Source organism: Fragaria vesca, linkage group LG5 (genome assembly GCF_000184155.1).
Source record: "Fragaria vesca subsp. vesca linkage group LG5, FraVesHawaii_1.0, whole genome shotgun sequence".
In the NCBI taxonomy this organism is placed as follows: domain Eukaryota; kingdom Viridiplantae; phylum Streptophyta; class Magnoliopsida; order Rosales; family Rosaceae; genus Fragaria; species Fragaria vesca.
The window spans coordinates 18287956-18305962 of NC_020495.1; the positions used below are offsets into that span (position 1 = coordinate 18287956).

At 37.9% G+C, this 18007-nt stretch overlaps 4 protein-coding genes across 4 annotated transcripts; 1 reads left to right on the top strand and 3 right to left on the bottom strand.

Annotated features, from left to right (window-relative positions):
- The first annotated feature begins 3949 nt into the window (after positions 1-3949).
- Positions 3950-7716, top strand: LOC101296962. Its single transcript, XM_004299997.1, has 12 exons — positions 3950-4093; positions 4248-4286; positions 4387-4469; positions 4557-4637; positions 4948-5045; positions 5165-5239; positions 5351-5392; positions 6188-6336; positions 6422-6534; positions 6773-6860; positions 6927-6997; positions 7079-7716. The coding sequence occupies exons 2-12, from the start codon at positions 4276-4278 to the stop codon at positions 7288-7290; spliced, it is 1023 nt and encodes a 340-aa protein (XP_004300045.1). The 5' UTR covers positions 3950-4093; positions 4248-4275; the 3' UTR covers positions 7291-7716.
- Positions 7717-8474: 758 nt separating this feature from the next.
- On the bottom strand, positions 8475-10690 carry LOC101314670. Its single transcript, XM_004301534.1, has 3 exons — positions 10582-10690; positions 9308-9397; positions 8475-9224 (listed from the first exon to the last, which is right to left on the bottom strand). The coding sequence occupies exons 1-3, from the start codon at positions 10688-10690 to the stop codon at positions 9079-9081; spliced, it is 345 nt and encodes a 114-aa protein (XP_004301582.1). The 3' UTR covers positions 8475-9078.
- An 803-nt stretch (positions 10691-11493) lies between these two features.
- LOC101297252 (chitinase 10-like) lies at positions 11494-12807 on the bottom strand. Its single transcript, XM_004299998.1, has 2 exons — positions 12269-12807; positions 11494-12088 (listed from the first exon to the last, which is right to left on the bottom strand). The coding sequence occupies exons 1-2, from the start codon at positions 12730-12732 to the stop codon at positions 11722-11724; spliced, it is 831 nt and encodes a 276-aa protein (XP_004300046.1). The 5' UTR covers positions 12733-12807; the 3' UTR covers positions 11494-11721.
- Positions 12808-14286: 1479 nt separating this feature from the next.
- Positions 14287-17127, bottom strand: LOC101314960. Its single transcript, XM_004301535.1, has 5 exons — positions 16077-17127; positions 15217-15740; positions 14766-14935; positions 14419-14485; positions 14287-14325 (listed from the first exon to the last, which is right to left on the bottom strand). The coding sequence occupies exons 1-5, from the start codon at positions 17125-17127 to the stop codon at positions 14287-14289; spliced, it is 1851 nt and encodes a 616-aa protein (XP_004301583.1).
- Positions 17128-18007: the final 880 nt, after the last annotated feature.

An 18007-nucleotide genomic window follows, 5' to 3' on the forward strand; every position in this document is an offset into this window, starting at 1 on the left:
AAAGTACCTCTGTACTCCTCATATATCCATCTTTGAGTGTGTAAAAAGAGAAGCCAAACACAGCCTTTTTCTCACTGTTTTAACATTGTTGAAACTGAATTTTGCTCTAAACCAATTTATTTTGGTGTCAGCTGAGTTCACTATTTTCAATAGCTTTGTAAACAACTTTTGAGTATTCTGTAGTATCTGTTTTAAAGTTTGGAGTAGTAGAGTTCTTTATATGACAATTTTTACTTATAACATAGTACTAATTCTAGTTCATTGTTTGTATGTACTTTACCTCTTTGGTAAGGTTCCGGAAACGTTTTTGGTGATCTACAAGTTTAAGGAGTGAAGTTTGAGCTCGAGTTTGTGCTATGCAAATCGAGGTAGGGTTTGATGGGGTGTTTGCTTTAATTGTGCTATTGTGTGGTTATTGTTTGAATTGTTTGATATCGAATTGGTTGACATTAAGTTGTGTGACATTATTTGAATTAAATGTTAGATGATATTGAGATCTTGAATTGATTATGATATGTCTATTTTTGACAGCATGTTGTTTTTACCTTGAATTTATATTACATGATATTATGGGGAAGGAGTGAGGTTGGAGGTGAAAAGGAGAATGAGTGTTTAGGAAAATATGAGATATTACTATTGAAAAACCTTTTGTGTAGTTGAGTTTCCTCATGAGTTGTCCAGGATCCAAGGTAGCCCACATGTGCACAAGTTTGGGGAAAGTATGTCTTTTGATGGGGGATGTTGATAAAACGATCTTATCGGGTTTCGGGTTTGGAGACTATGAGTATAACAAGATGACTAACAAATGAGGAAATTATATTTGAGGGTGATGTGAGGTGTGGGATGAAAGTTGAGTTCATATTGCATCCATGCATTTTCGATATGTCATGTTTGTTGTTTTTTTTGACTCGTAGATAATGTCATGCTTATTAATATATTAACTAGCTCTACTGAGCGTTGCTCACCCCTCATCAAACCCATTGCAGGTGTGGTTCGTGAAACATAGAAAGTGTTATATTGTAAATTAAGGCTTTCTAAGTTTTTTTTTTTTTTTTTTTTTGTTAAGTTAGGGGCTTGAATAAAGAATGGATGTTTTGAAAGAAACGCTATTCTATTTTGTTTGTATGCTTGTAAACGCTTTAAGCATGTGTGCTTTAAGTGCATTCTTATAAGGTTTGTAATCTAAATAAATGTACGAAGGTTCACTACTAGCAAGAGCCTTATAGGGTACTGTTTTTTACTTGTATCTTTTGTTTTAGAGGATATGAATAACCGTATCTAAAAATCATTAGGTACAGTGCAACTACGGATTGAAAAAGAGTATTCTCTGTTGCAGTCTCCACTAATCTAAACCCACGCTTTTAATCTCAGTGTCTCCATTTTTTATTTTATTTAAAATATGATATTTCTTCTTTTAATTTCTGTTTCAAATGGGTCCCACATGTATTATCTCTTTTTTATCCGATTATTTTTTACCGTTTTTTCCAATAGTATTTTTTTTTTAGTGCTTATCGGATAATTTTCCTTTTTCTTCGTTTTTTTTTTACTTTTTATTTTATTTGTTTCATTTTCACTAATTATTAATTATATTTCTTTTTGGTCAAACTATATTTTTTGTTGTTCGATCAAGCCGCCGTGGAGCTCCGCCGACATTCTCCGTTTCTCCCTTCCTCCTCCTTTTTTTACAATCTTACTTCTTCTACCTGAAGACGGTTTTTGACCCACCACGAGCTTAATTCCCTCCGCTACACAAATAGCCGCTGCCGAACCCACTCAACCATATCTAGCTCCCAAATCTAGCAATCTAGCTTCTAATTGGAACAAAAGGATCTCTTCCGTATGTCATTTGCGATCGATTAAGAAGGCAATACAGTCTTTATCAAACACAGAAGATTAGCGAATAGGTGCACGTTGATCTCGACCTATTATGTGAGATGGACAGATGAATGAATATTGATCATAGTTCTATATACATTACATGCATCTCAAAGCATACATCTGAATATAATTTCACGTGATGATTACCTGCTGATGAAGAACATTGTATCCCACTTCTTTACGCCTAGATCATTAAGATCAATAGAAAACCAAGTTGCGAATTAACTTACAGTGTGAAACTGTGAATGGAAGAGATAAAAAGGGGAATAGAAGAGATAAAAGGGGGAGGTTATGAGGATCAGGGGATGAGATCCCGTGTATTATGGACAATTGTGAGTTTGTTCCTTTTGTCAAATAAATGAAATTAGAGAAAATAATTGGGGAAAATTGGATGTCAAATAAATGAAATTAGAGAAAATTTGTTGGTTATTAATATTGTGGTGTGATGAATACGGATGAAGACGTAATACTGGTTAACTGGAACTACATATTTGTGGATGACTTGGATAAGTTAAATGTAAAAAGAGTGGGTTGTTAATATTAATCGATGTTTATCTTAATTTTGAAATGATAATACATTAATTTAGTTTTTTATTTAGCAATAGATACTGATTTTAGTGCTTATCTAAATTTGTATTTTAATAAATTAATTTTATCAATATATATTTTGTTTTGTTTCAATTATATAGAACCGTATCATTTGCTCTAGTCAAATGACACGTTTAATAAAGTGTATCTAGAAGGGGTAGTCTTTAGCCATATTTCTAGTAGTGGTTGTTGTTTCTTATGTCATGTTACAATATCTATCTTATTTTAATTATGGATAATAAACTGTCTATAATTAGAGTGTGATTCACGTCTTAATTCGAGGTTAGACATTTCCTCGAGTTGGGGTGTGACAACAAGTTATGACGGAAGCATTTGGCTGGTTAGCTGCTAACCCACTCCAACAACAACCTTAATGAGGTGGCTCTGTTTGAGGTCGTGCTACCAGTCACCGATCACTCGAGGTAGCTAATGAAAAATTATTAAATGATTACTTTGTAGCTGACCCTGTGTACCTTGCGAAAATCTTTAGACGGCGTTATAGGATGAGGCGTGAAGTGTTCCTTCGCGTGTTAGATCATGTGTAGACTGCAGATCCATACTTTAGGCAGTCACAAGATTGTGTTGGGCGTTTAGGATTCTCGCCTCATTAGTAATTGACGTGTGCTCTTCGAATGGTAGCCAATGCATGCTCGGCTAATTCCTTAGATGAATCCTTCTGTATGCTTGAGTCGATAGCCATCAAGAATCTTGGTCGATTTTGTCATACCATTGCCACCATCTATCAAGACACTACTGGAAAAAAAGTACTTAGGAGACATAATTATTTCGTCTCCTAGGTGACAGATTCCGTCTCTTAAGTACTATGAGACGGAACATTCGTCGACTAAGTTCCGTATGTTGAGAGTGGTGAGGTAGGTGACGAGTTGACGAAACTTTTATTCCGTCTCCTAAGAACTTCTTAGGCGATGGAACCGTTTTGTCTCTCCTAAGATCTTAGGAGACGAAACTTTTAAATAAGGAAAAAAATTTAATAATCATCTTAGGCGACAAAATGGTTGGATTCCGTCGTTAAGTCTAAAAAAAAAAAAAAATATCATACCACCACCACCAAATACTGGCCACCACTAAAACTAGCCGGTCTCTATCCCAAATACCACCACCCAAATAACCCTTACCACCAAAATCATATCAATCGATCTGCCTAGAAAGTGGTTTCAAATCAATTCAAAGATCTGCAATTCCAAAAATAATATACAATTCCAAGAACTACAATTCCAAATTTCAAGATTCACTAAACCGAACGTGTATTTTGTTTCTAAATTCGTAATACGAAAAACGGTATTTGAAAAAGATACTGAACAACCCATCCAAACAGAATAAACAATCATAAACAAAATTAAAAATTCTTTAATTTTGATTAAATTTTTGGGAATTCGCCACATCCAAATGTAAAGTCCTTTGGTTGGAACCCCATCTAAAAGGGGCCGTGCCGAAATCGCTCTAGCCATCGTTTTACTCCCTCTCTCTCCGTGAAGCCCCCCGTGCCTCACTCTACCTCTCCCTCTCTCCTCCGGCCACCGCCACCACCAAACCGTAGGGCAGAGGACGCTGAAAGAACCCCAGCCAACCGTCGCCGACCGCACGCGCACCTAGAAGTTGCGACACCGTTAGTTCCATCCTTGATTAAAAGTAGCATGGAAGCATGTTAATTATCTAGATAGGAACTATAATGATGTTTTCTTTCGGTTAATTATTGAATGGTGCATATAATAAAAATGGAGGAGTGTTACTATTCTGGGTTGTGTGGGTTTTCTGTGTAGGCTTCTGGTGGCTTCAGCGCAGCATTCTATGTCTACCGGGTATCTTTCTCCCATCAAATTAATTCTTACCTGCAAAGTGTGAATCAGTAGATACAGAATTCTAGTGATTATGAATCTTAAAATCCAAATTCAAATGCAGTGACCAAACAGGGCCTTCGGAACAGAAGGCGGTGATTGTAAGGGTTAAGCGCAAAGCCAACCAGTCTCCCATTGATGCTTTCTGTGAGTACCCTTTGCTCTCTTTACTGAAAGACTGTTGGAAATTATGGAACTTGAGAAAAATGACTCAAACTTGCCTCTCAAATGCAGGGCTTGAAATCAATGAGAGGCCGCTCAAGCGTCCTCTTTTGGATTTGGCCAAGCTTTCACTCTCTGATTCACCAGGAAAAGGTACTTATTATTCCTCCTACTCCTTTAGGTAACTATAATCAAGCTTCTTTCTGGATAAAGTGCTGTTTATTGTTGACTATAGTGATACTTCCCCACCTGTGTTCTTTAATTTGTTTATTCCTTTGGTTAACTGGAGGCCAGAAGCCTATATGTCTTGAAATTATGTATTCCTTATCTGATGAGGTGTAGCGAACTTTTTTCTAGTAACTCAAGCTACTTACGGTTATCTTCTTTGAATTAGGTTACAGTTTGTAACCTGAAAAAAAGTTCTAGAAAAAAAAAATCAGTGCTCATTCTTTTATTTTGACAGCAACAGCAGAAGAATTGAAGACAAAGAAGGTTTTTGTGCAGCATGTAGAGACTGTAAGCAGCTTTGACATCACGATTGACCTTGTGAAATCATTTGTGGTGAGCAGAGCAGTCCATCGTTTTATTCTTTACTGGAATCATTCTTGTTTTTTAAACCGTTCAACTTGATCATGTGTTTACCAACTCATACTAAGAAGTTCATTAAAATGTCCATTTAGGAAGCTACTACGGATGGAGTGTCCGAAAGTAAAACAAAGAGTGAAGAACGGAGACACTCTTTAAAAAAGGATAATGTAAGCTATCACTTTTCTTCTCCTGATCCTAATCGCTTCTGACTGATCAAAACTCAGTTTCCATTTACTGCCCTACTATGACATTAACTTATATTTTATGCCTTATCTCAGAAACAAGAGCAGCTTTTGTCTAAAGCCAAACAGAGGCAAGAGGTACGTGACTTAGTATATTTTAGTTGTATTGATTAACCTGAAAAGTCTAGGATGTGTTATATCTTGTTCATATGCATTTATTTGTATCTTTTGCTCTCCCATCTCTTGTATAGAAAACAATGCTTCGACTCTTTAATAGTCTGACTTTATTTATTCAGTTTTGACATATCAACGCCAGATGTTCTGTTTGTCTTGTTCCTTCTTAATTTTCTCTTCTCTCAGTCTTATGAATGTGATAAATATCACTGTTGTTTCAAATCAGGAACATGATATACTAAATTGTAAATTCTATGCTAGTTTACCTGTCGCTTTTTGTTTTTTGTTTTTGCTTTTAAATTCATCATCTCCTTAATCATGGATTGCTTTTGGAAATATATTATTTTTCTAACCATTGTGGCAGATTTAATTTTTAAGCCCTCTTTGAAGGTATATGCATGCTATTTTTTGATGTTAGGTTAGCTACCAAATTTCTACGGATTGCTCTGAGTTGTAGATTCTTTCTCGCTTGTAACCTGGTAGTCTGTTACATTCAGAAGATCTCAAACCCTCATGTAGCCGGCATCCCTCTATCACTTCAAGTCATTTAATAATGGATTATCACTTGTTGTCAGATTAGTATATCACATAATTAGATCTCTTTGACAATGTAACTTGAAAGGAATTATCTGAGAGTGAAGTGTCTTTTTTGTCATATAATTCTAATTAAATATCATGGCTCTTTTTTCATTATTATGCACTCGGTATATTCTGTCATTTCCTCTTGGATGCTTTCTCATTGTGGCTCCTTTCTTCTAGGCCGTAGCAAAAAATGCCCGTTTTGAACAAATATGGAGGAGCCGAAAGGGAAAGGAAGAAGAATCTGATAAATTACAGGAAATGTGTCATTTCTATGATGTTATTCGTGTTGATACCGAGGAAAGATCTAATGAACAGAAACAGCAGGAGTAAGTTCCATAATCTTGATTTTTGTTGCCCAGTTGTATTTCGTACAGCATTGTTGAAAATAATACTCTCAATGTTCTAATGCAGTGAGTTATCGTTGGAGGACCAGAGGATTTTGCAGAGCTACTTGCCTCTACTGAGAGAATTCATTCCCAGTGCGGCTTTAGAAGTTGAATCAGATTTGCATGCTCAAAAACAAGGTTGGTATATTTTAATGAATGAAAGTGGCATCCACTATTCAATGCTTAAATTAAGTAGAGCCATCAGTAAAAGAAATGGGATCTAGACTTACATTTGCTGCTTGCTGAGAATGCAAATTTATCTTTTCTTTCTTTCTTTAGTTTCTTTTTGTTAAACTATGGTAAATTTTCCTTTAATACCAGGATTCCATTGTTTTCTGAAGTACTATTTGATGTGTTTGTTTCATGTGTTGTGTAGAATCTGAAGATGAGTATGTATATGACGTCTATGCTGTGAACGATGAAATGCATATAGCGGATGAAGATTCTTCCCACCCATTTCCTTTGTAAGTATCCTGTTAAACTTGTGAAGTTTTATTTCTGGCTGATACTGATCAATAACTTTGGCTCAGGGTGCAAGTTGATGATGAGGATGTCTATGATGTGCCTGATGAATCAGAACATGACTCTGAGGATTCAAATGGTAATGGCAAATGATCTTTTCGTGTATCTCCCAGATATAAAATCTTTGTGTTGAATTTCAACTGTTTTTTGTGGTTCTCAGATGAAAACAATCCAAATTTTGATTACCCGGATGAGGAATCTGAAGATGAAGAAGAGGAATCGGACAGTGAAGCATCTGATAATGAATCAAAAGATGAGAGTGTCAGTGATAGATCCTTAGAATCCAAGGATTTAGAGGAGTATGCGATTTCAGGTGATGATCTTTCTTTTGATCATGAAGATGATAGGGATGATGGTGAAGACTGGATGTAAACGTCAGTTTTTTGTGTACACTATGGCTTGGATCATGCTGCTCTTTGGTAATCTTTTGCACAAGTACATCCATTATCAGATGTTAAGTATGAATCAGTGTTTAGATGCGTTATGATGTGAATACATATTCCCTTTTAACTTAACACCCCTGATGGTAGTAGTAGGTTTGGGCAAGGGAAACCTTTCCTCTTCCATATAGGAGGTCCCCCTTTCAGTGATTGACCAAGTTAAATTAATGAGAGATCTACGTGGGATTATCTTGTTTCCGAGATGAAGTTGCGGTAATGTTTTTACACCCAAATGCTCATCTTTTACAATAGAGCAAGGAGTTTCTTCTTTTGTTCTTCTGGAGAGATTTCTGTAGCTTGTTCATTCTTACTTGGTGATCCTACCTGTGTATATTGCTTAATGCTGCAATTTGGTTTGAATAGTTTTCTTTGTCTTTTTGGTTTTTTTGTTTTTTTTGAAAATGAAGGTAATTTGGTTTGAACAGTTAACTCCATTGAAATATAAGAAATTGGAAAAATACTTATCTGAAGTTGAGTAGCGAATGGCTCCTTTTGTCGAAAAGTGGAAGTTTTTTGCTAAAAAGCTCTTGATTGTTGGCTAGCTTCCCAAATATGTCAAAGTCATGAATCGACTCCTCATCTTCATAGTTCACTACAATATAGCCAGGCGTCTAAAAGATTCACTAAAATGTGAACCGCCAAATCTTCCCATCTATGCCATCAATGGGAGGCTGGGTATCAAAATAAAAAACCAGGCTATTCACCTACTTTGATGAACTTCCTCAGCACGTAGTCTTGTTGCTCAGGAGCATCAGGCAAAGGAATGACTGGCAAGAAGCATAGCTCCTCCTGTGATATATCTTCAATTTCTTCTTACATGACGAAGTGTATTAGCTTTCTTCCATCCTTTTGAAAGGAACAAGATTAGCCAGGGATTTGTTGCAAGGAGTAGGATCCAGAATTAGTTATGGGTTAGTAAGGTTCAATATATAGTTCCTTTCAAACAGAGCCTCCCAGTTTCTCCAAAACACCATGTCTAGTATTCAAGTCACTATTCTTGTGTGTGTATTTTCAGGTGAGTTTGGTCTATTGTATATATAGTTATGTACAACCCCTTTATACGCTCGTATCTTTATTTTTACAAGTACTGGGAAGGGAATCAGTTTGTTACTGATGTGTTGCATTTGGATGGCTGACTACACAATCCAAATAAGCAATAAAGCCAATATCATTTCTTCCACAAAGTGTCAAGAAGCTATCAATGGAAGTGCACTTGTAATAGGGGACATAAATGATGTATTCCATTTGAATACCAGATCATTGTTTCACAAGTTAACATATAGCATGTAGACACTGTTGGTCCCAAGTTCACAGTTCCTGGCAATGAGAATCCATGAAACAATTCTTCAACGTAAGTAAAATCCATGAAACAATTCTTCAACATCAGTAATCAGCAGTTAAACTTGAACTACGAAAAATTTCTCCTTGTTTCAGCACAAGCTAAATGATCCCAAACTAAAACCTGAACTTGATGTTCATAAGGGATTTTTGGCAACTTTGTTAAACACCCTTCTACAAGAGCAACACCGTGATGTATCAGGACCTTGCATTTTGACTGACGGGCCAACTCTAAATAACCACCAAACAAAAAGGAAATTTGTGACAAAAAATGCCAGCCACAGTTTGATACACCTTTTACCAAGCAAGAAACAAGAGTAAGAGGCCAATCTTACATGAACTTGTTAAAATAATTTTGCTGGCAAGGAAAATAAACCCTTCATTATTCTGACTGGGATTTGACAATGAAATTCTGGCAACTGATGGGGTTCATGACAACGGGGGGTCCTGCAGTGCGAGGCCAAGCTTGGAATTTCTTGTCAGTTTCTTCCCACCATCCCTTGTTAGAAACAGTACCCGGAGTGGTACCTGTTTATCAAGTCAAGAATGTTAGACCTTAATCTGATATTACACCATGAAAAATTTCATCAAACTCCTCCATCAAAACTCACCTCCAAATATCTTTTTGTCAGAAACAGTGGTGTCACAAACATATGCAACTCCAAAGCTTGCCAGGACAGATCCTATTATGTACTTTGCCGCTATTTTTTTGTGAAAAAAATCAAGAACATCAAGATATGGCTGATATGCAGTGATGGAAAGAACAAATGCTCAAAGCCAGTTTTGCAAAAAATTATTGTGATTTTCTATATGTTAACAAAATAAATAGCGACATAATGAATTTATCAAGTAGGACAGATTCTGATGACAGAGTTGGTGATATAAAGTGTTTCCCCTCTATACAAATCTATCTATACAGGGTCCAGCGCTGTGCCACATACAAATATGAAGAACGACAAATATTGGTCAGACCACCATCAGGGACTATCAGTGTAAACTAAAAAAACTAAAGATTTTGACTATCAAATGACGCCGTCATACCAACCCCATGTTCTTTATTAGCATCATTTGGGAGCATGTATGTATAAGAATTAAGAACACAACTTTAAAAGTTGTCCAACAAACGAAATCATATTGAACATATATAAGGGCAGAGATAACAAGAAATTTTAGCAAGGGTAAAACAGAGGAAACAAGTCTCATCTGAATTAATGCACAATGCACCCAACCTGATCATTCACTGCCAAACTTTGTCTGAGATGTAAGCCTAAGCCTTTTCTTTTTTCGTGAAATTTGTAAGCCTAAGCCTAATTCTGTTTTAATGTCTTACACAAGTATTGGTAATTATCCGGTTGCCCAGGTATCCATCAGTTAACAATCATAATAATTTATAGGGTTCCTCAGCAAAATTGACTTGCAAGTTGGGAGAAACAGCGAAACAAGATCAACAAATACAATAATAAACCCGGGTCATAAAACCAAAATAAGGAATCGAAAGAAACAAAGAATGGAGGATTTGGGGTAAATCACCTGATTGATGATGCGTGCGCACAAGGGAGAAAACACAAGGAGAAAAGAGAAATGTTCAATTGGGGACGAATGTGTCGGACTGAGAAGAACTTAACAATCTAAATGGCAAGCAGCTGAATTACTCGCTCTTTCCTTGTTTTTTTTTTTTTTTTTTTTTTAAAGAAAAGACTATGGTGGGGGTGGGGCTATTGGGCATACTAAGGTTAAGTATTTACTATACACAAATGGTGATATACCGGAAAGGTCAAACTCACGAAGAGTATCAGTATACCAAGAGTGAAAAGAAACTTGCTGTAAATAAAACACGCCTACATTTGAGACCTAATATTGAAAATACATAATACATAGGACAAACCTACTAGTGAACCCAAATGCACATGATAGCCACAACCCAGAGTTCCCAGCCTCCGCCTCTTGCCTTCGAAGACGGACCGACACCACCATGTACATAGAAGCCACAACATTGTTGATCTATGGCTTGCACCTTTTTCAGAATACCCAGTCGGTACCCTAGAATTGTCTGAATCGGTACCCTAGAAATGCCTGAATACCCACTTTGCTTAAACATCGACCCACCGCCCTGTCCGTAACCCAGTAGCCACTAGCCAAGGCTTATCCACGACCAAATTCATCAATATTTTCTTTATGGACACTCGTCCTTTTAGAGGTTCACAGTTTTGACACCGTCGTCCTATCACTCTCAAGTCATGATAACACACGTCTAGTCTCCGTTTTATCAATAAATTAATTATTTTATCAATCATAAAGCATCAAATCATTCTCAGGAGACATCGACAATGTCAAACAAAAACCATGTCATTTAACTTCGGCTGAAAATGTCACATCTCGCAGCGGATGACACTTTTGAAAAAAGAACTAAGAAAACTCCAAGTAACTTATTTTAGACAAACATTCAATCCCGGCCACTAAGATGGAATGAACATCTTTTTATCTGCTTTTGTTCACTTAGTCTTCGTCTCATGTGACGTTAGCAAATGCACTAAATAACGAAAAGATACGAATGATTTCTTAATTTCGTCGAACTAAAACGAATCGGATAACACTTCGCTAGTACATTTCATCATGCAAAAAGACTCGCCAACTCTTTGTTTTTGTGCTGAACCATTTCTGTTTGTGCTTGTGCTCAAGTTGACATTTTCATTTCGTATAAAACAATGACTTCACGATTGAAGCATTCCAACATATTCTATTCCTTGAATCTCAAACAATATCACAGAGAAGTAAAGTACCAGACCAAAGGATCCATATAACTCGCTAGCTATATATTATTGTTTTATAAAACAACTATCGGAGAGATCTCAAAGAGAATCATATATAGAGAAGTACGTAGCAGGCTGACAGATGACAGATCCATATATAACTCGCTAGCTATGATTATTGTTATAAATAGAGATGGATGCATGTCAAAGCATGAACATACATACAATATATTAGACTTGCGAGCTAGACTAACTTATTGTTCTGTCACATAAAACTAAAAGGACTTCTGATTTTCACAGTCTAAATTTGGTCCTGTTTGAACACCAAACAGACTAGCATATCTTTTGAAATAGCCAATTCGATCATTTACTCGTGCATCGTTGCCTATTCCACACTCGAGTCCACCGTTGATGATGTTCGTCACCATCCCGAATCCGACAGTCCTATTTGCAGCAATGTCAGCTTGCGTGAGCACATATCGACCTACCATGACATCGTGACAAGAGGGCTTCGGCTTTTGCTCCGTCATCCAGAACCATAGAGCTGTTTTGAAAGCTATTAGGGAACTGTTTGCTACTACTTCTGGATTTTTAAGTCCATCAAACCCTAATGCCTTGCCTGCCTGACCATAATTATAATTCCTGCACAAGATTTTGACATCAGAAAAATTAATTAGGGGAATAATTCATCTGACAAGTTTAGGTTAAGCTTGCTAGAAATTATGTGGAACAACATCCATTTCTCATTACTATTTGCACTAATAATCGTTTTCTCATTACTATTTGCACTAATAATCGTTAGATGAACCAAATTAAGCTTACCAAGATAGTTGAATCGGTCCTCTTCCTTTGTAAGATTTTCCAGGATAGCATGGCCACTCCTTGTTCGTGTCGTCGCAGTAATTGCTTCCCGGATTGACCTCCTCTTTAAAGCACAAACCCCACGAGTATGGTCCGTCGGGCGCAGTAGCCCACCCGCCTGTGGTCTCGTGAGAGATCTGAGCAAGAAATGCTGCAATCTCACGCTTTCGGGTGGCTAGACTTCCGGTGGTGCCGAATCTCGGGAAGTATTTGGTTGCCCTGATGAAGGAGCTATAGGTGTAGAAATTATTTGCAGGGCATGCAGTGTCGTCCTTGTGTAGAAACAAGTTGTTGTAAAGCTTTTCATTGATCAAAGCAGGCACTGGATGAGCCTCAACTTCCCATGATGATATGGAGAGAAGAAAGATGGTAGTGAGGAAGAAGGAGAACACTGAAGATGAAGATGGCAGCGAGACTGCAGCCATGGATTTAGGAGTTGCAGGTGACGATAGTTTGTTTTGATTGCTTGAATATATATACAAGAGGAAACCAAAAACCTTTAAATTGTCCATAAGTATGTGCCGGCCAATATTTATATATAGGAAAATATATTAGAGAAGTTCCAATCAAAGGAAGTTAGCATCAGCAATTCAAAGACATATTGCTGATCAAGTCTCACAGAAAAATAAAAGTCAGAAGTAATCCCACCTACGGTTCGTGTTGACTGGAGTAAGAGTAAAGTAGGTGTACGCTGATCACTAGAAGGCTGCTCTTGAAAAGTGATTTAAGATTTGAGCAAGACATATAGATGATTTACTAGAAGAAACAGACATTTATGTTGTGTGACACTATTTAAGATCATAAATGACAAGTGTCGGTACCTTAATTTGTTGACTCCATCAAATTGGTTATTGCAAACAGCGGCATACAGCTCCGGCAACAAGCAGTGGCGGAGCCAAAAGGGGCCACGGCCCATTCCCAATTTAGGATGTATATGGTTTTCTTCTTCGAAACTTAGGAGTTCATTATATGTTAGTGACACCCCCCTCTTACATTTGAGCACCATATTAGCCCTTTCTCATTTGTATTAGTGGATCCACGACCTCAATCTTAAGACAAAATGGATAGAGAGGTTCTGATTAGTGGGACTATGTAGCTAGTTGATAATTGGCTTCGAGAAATTCTGGCGTCGAGGAGGTTTTGTTGACATCGTCAAGTTTTTCCACTCTGACTTGTATTCGGAACAAACCCACCATAATATTTAACAACCCCACAATTAGCTATAGTTGACACAACCACTTACTTCTCAAAGTGGGAATGGCAACACTTTGCACATGCCTCTATTCCGGGGAAACTTTCTCCCAGGGAAAGAAAGATTGTGGTTGCAAAAACTTTAGCACACTAGTGCATGTACCTTACAACACGAATCGGGAATCGGATGTGTAGCTCTTTCATAACTTGACCAAATTTGCTACTTGCAATCGCTAGCTACTAATTTACATGTGATCAAGGACGGAACCAAGACTCTGGGAATATCCTGCAAGACAATAATGATCCTAGGTTTGATTCATTCATTCATTTGTGATTTGTGGTTTTCTTTTTACAATTTTACTGTTTTATGACCTTATCATCCCTACCAACTTAGAAAACATCCCCCATCACCACCGTGGTCTTAGAAGGACAGTTTACACCCAAAGGATGAATGAGAAATGAACAATACTATAACTTGACATGCTTCCATTGCATTTGAATCACTTAATGAAGCTTCCCCGCCTTGTTCTTCTCTTATATTCTCCAACTACAAAAATAGAAGTAAATACTGATGAAGCTATAAACAAAAGGACCATTCCATTATACTCATGAACAGGAGCAGTTTGTCGATCTAAACATTCATCCACTCGTAGCTGCAAATACAGATACTACTGGATGAATTCTGCTACTGTATAAAGGTCGCTACAAAATACAGCTCTCCATGAGTTATCGTACATATGAACAAAAGTACATAACCCACTGATTGCAGACTATTCACAGGTGCCTCTCTACTTTGACATGTTTCTCCACTTGTCCTTTAAATCGACCTGAACACGGTTACCTCAACAGTCTTAACATTGAGATGAATACAGAACGGTTTACAATTCAAGTTAAAGCAGCAAATTGCACAAATTCAGTACCTCAGTTCTTTCTTCAAATACATCTCTGTAAACATCTAAGATAACCTTCCAATTGCCATTGCCATACCTGCAATAGAAAAGGCCCCAATTACAATATTATGTCCTACTTATTCAGCCACTAGAAGCATGATTGCTGGTCAATTGCAGGACATAGAATTCTCTTCCATCTTTTCAGTGATATATTATGTAGCAACTGAACATTTCAAGTAACGAGCTTGAAAAAATTGGAAAGAACTACTGAAGATCTGCCATTGGAAAAGGTAAACAAAAAGGTGTCCTCACGACAAGAAGCTGGAGAAAGAGTGAAAACTCAGAAAAGAGGTACAAAACTTGAAAACAGTACTTACTCCTTGATGCCAGTCCTTAACGTGTCTGCTTCATGTACGCTCCATCTCTTTACTTTTCTCCTCTTAGCCTCACCCTTATTCAGCAGAGAATCAGCATTCTGTATTGGAATAGGTAGGTGAAGCTTGCCCTTAACTGTTCCTTCAGGTGACATGCCTAGCGAGTCATCCCACTGCAAAAAGAAGTAAACCAAATTTATAAATAACAGAACCACCACAATACAAAATTTTACAAACAGCAGACCAACTCACAGATCCAAGATAGAATCTACTGAAATTTCTCTACTGGGAAGTAGAATATGAACAAACAAATGTAAATAAAATATGTATCAACCATACACACCAGGAATCAACCATCTTAATCATAACATTATATTGGCCATTTTTCCTATGGGCAACATAGTAACTTACGAGGAGCTGATCAGACAGAACAGAACAATATGAACATAAGTACCTTGTAAGTATGAGCAGTACTATTACGTTTCATCAAGCCAGGTTGAGGACCGCTTTTCTGATTACTGCAACAAAGATCTCCAGGATAGGGATCACCACTTCGAACATACTCAGTGGCCTTTCCCTTGTCAACGGACAAACTTGGTGCATCATATTCTTTTCCAGTAGTAGCTTGGGGCACATCCTTCTGATCACTGGAGGTCAGATTTCCATGAGTATCACAAGTAGAATGATCAGGCTCAGCGTTCTTTTCAACAGATGGATTTTTTATACCATCTTCTACACTTACATGATTCACTTCCAGCTCAGATTTTACAACTTCCGGCACACGCAAATCATAAGGAAGTGGGTCTGTCACTACAGCTTTTAGAGCAATAACACCGGACTTAAGTTCTTGTTGCACTTTTCTAACTTCAGTGGATATGTCATTATGTATGCCATCCGATGCATCCCTGCCCACATATTCAGTATCTCTAATGTTAACTGGTTCATGCTTGTGCCTCAGTGGCACAGCACATGGAATTTCTACAAAAGATAAAAAAGAAGACTCAGGAAAATAGACTATAAAATTTGAAACTCAAGCTTATGTAATAATGAAGCAAATTATTAAACAGGAACATATTCAAATGTTCAGTTAGATGGGGCTCCCATAACAGAGAACAAGCTGTTTGGTATAACAAAAAAGTACAGAACATAAGAATACCAGGTAGTAACAATTCAAACTCAGCAAACTTCACGGTAATGACAAGGAAAACAAAAAGAAAGAAAGACATACAAACATACCAATAAAGAGCACCCTCTCTCACCAACACAATAACTAATGTCAACTGATATATCTCTCTGCTATCGAAAAGAGAATACCTCTCTCTTTCGTTGCACGTACGAAATTGAGGACACCACGGTTCACATTAGGTGCTGATCTCCCAGGCCTCACTGCCTGCAGAATACCATTCCCTTTATGGAAACCAAACAGACCACCAAACTTGGGGATAGCCACAGTCACCTCACCTGCATTAGATTTCCCCACTCGCCACGCCTCCCTTGGCGCCTTTACCCCAGACCCATCACTAACATTAGCCCCAATTTCCCTTTGCCCCTTCAACTCTTTCCTAACACCCACATCATCCCCTTTTGTCAACGCCACCTCAATTACATCAACCTTAGTATCCCTCTTCATTTGCACCTCTGCTTTACACCCATCACCCACATTATCCCCATTCGCCTCCGGTTTAAATCCATCACCCAAATCGGCCCCATTTGATTTCTGCACCTTCAATTCATTCCCACTCGCAATTCGAACCTCCTTTCCACACCCATCACTTTCTTTAGCCATGTCAAATTTAACAGCCCAAGCAAGAAACGGAGGACCCATCGAATCCCAAGCTTCCTTCACATACGCCGCAACCAATCTCAGGGCATCATTTCTAGTATTCATCCTCTTTAGCTTTCTCGAAACATCCCTATCCCAAATCCCAGCCTCCACCTCATTCCTTCTCTCTTTCAACTCTGCCGTAACCAGCTCGCTCCTCTCACTCTCCAAAACCCTAACCCTACTTCTCCAAATCCGATCCACAGCCTCCAAGTACTTCCGCCCGAAGCAAATCAAAAACTTGACCGTGCACTCCGTCGCGACGGCGCAGTACGCCGCCCTCATGGCCGCCGTGGTCTTCATCCCCTGCCGGCGGTCCAAAGCCTCGATGTCCTCCAGGGCTTGGAGGATCGTTTCGGTGACTGAAACGTCGTCGTAGATGGCGGACTCGATTGTTCGGAGGAGGAGGGACTTCTTCAACCGCCAGTCGTGGTGGACGGGGAGCGGCGAGACGGCGAGGACTCGCTTGGCGATGGTGTCCATGCGGCGGTCACTGAGGAGAAGCTCCAGGACCCACCGCGAAATGTCGACGTCTAAGTCCATTACGGCGCCGGAACGGGAAAATTGTGGCGAAATTAGGGTTTGGTGAGAGTGGGAATTGAAAGGAAGGAGGAGAGAGACGTTAGGGTTGGGAATGAGCTCTGTTTTTGAAACCAGGGTGATTTGGAGGCAATGATGCTCCTGGAGTTTGCGCCCACGCACGTGAGCCTCACGTGTCGTTGTTTTTTTTTACTTTGCATTTTTCTTACATTTTCATTTTCTAAACTGAGATTAATTCTACAAATCGTTGAACAAAATTTCTATAATATGAAAAATTTGCTAAGATCAAAGAGAAAAATGGGTGAATTGAGTGTACTGGTAAAATATTACATGATTCATACAAACATAATAAGCTGATAAACACAAAACACGTATTTATCATTAAAATGTTTGTAAATTGTTCAAAATGTTAAATAAGATCGCACAGAAGAGAACTGTGAGCTTGAATAGAGCTTAAGTGATCCGGTACCTTCAAATTTTGTGTCATTTATGCTATTGGAAGTTGATTATTCTTGTCTTGAAATTTAGGTGACTATATGAATGGAAATCATCCCAGACTTAGAGCATTTTTAGCAATATTATCTATTTTTGAGTTAAATTTTTGTCAAATTAGCTAAAATGTCATTTTAGCTAGCCATTTTAGAAATGTGGCTGCATCAATACTTTATATTTTAGCTAGCATTACATCAACATTATTCTTCAAATAAAGATTAAATAGTTTAAATATATTTCTATATAAAATAAAATATTTTATAAGGAATGTATTAAATTATAGCTAGCCTCATATGAGTCATCTCGCTCTCCATATTTAGCTAGTGAGATAGCTAAAAGTTATAATAGCTAAACTTTGGCTAGTCTATTGGAGCTCCAAAAATATAAAAAA

Coding starts and splice junctions, on each gene's coding strand:
- LOC101314960 (XM_004301535.1), bottom strand. CDS start 17,127: ATGGACTTAGACGTCGACATTTCGCGGTGGGTCCTGGAGCTTCTCCTC. Junction 14,486..14,765: donor TTAAGGACTGGCATCAAGGA/GTAAGTACTGTT, acceptor TTTCTATTGCAG/GTATGGCAATGGCAATTGGA. Junction 14,326..14,418: donor TATTTGAAGAAAGAACTGAG/GTACTGAATTTG, acceptor AACCGTGTTCAG/GTCGATTTAAAGGACAAGTG.
- LOC101314670 (XM_004301534.1), bottom strand. CDS start 10,690: ATGTTGTGGCTTCTATGTACATGGTGGTGTCGGTCCGTCTTCGAAGGC. Junction 9,398..10,581: donor GCATTTGGGTTCACTAGTAG/GTTTGTCCTATG, acceptor ACAAAAAAATAG/CGGCAAAGTACATAATAGGA. Junction 9,225..9,307: donor TGACAAAAAGATATTTGGAG/GTGAGTTTTGAT, acceptor CTTGATAAACAG/GTACCACTCCGGGTACTGTT.
- LOC101296962 (XM_004299997.1), top strand. Junction 6,535..6,772: donor TTTGCATGCTCAAAAACAAG/GTTGGTATATTT, acceptor TGTGTTGTGTAG/AATCTGAAGATGAGTATGTA. Junction 6,861..6,926: donor TCTTCCCACCCATTTCCTTT/GTAAGTATCCTG, acceptor ACTTTGGCTCAG/GGTGCAAGTTGATGATGAGG.
- LOC101297252 (XM_004299998.1), bottom strand. CDS start 12,732: ATGGCTGCAGTCTCGCTGCCATCTTCATCTTCAGTGTTCTCCTTCTTC. Junction 12,089..12,268: donor GGACCGATTCAACTATCTTG/GTAAGCTTAATT, acceptor AATCTTGTGCAG/GAATTATAATTATGGTCAGG.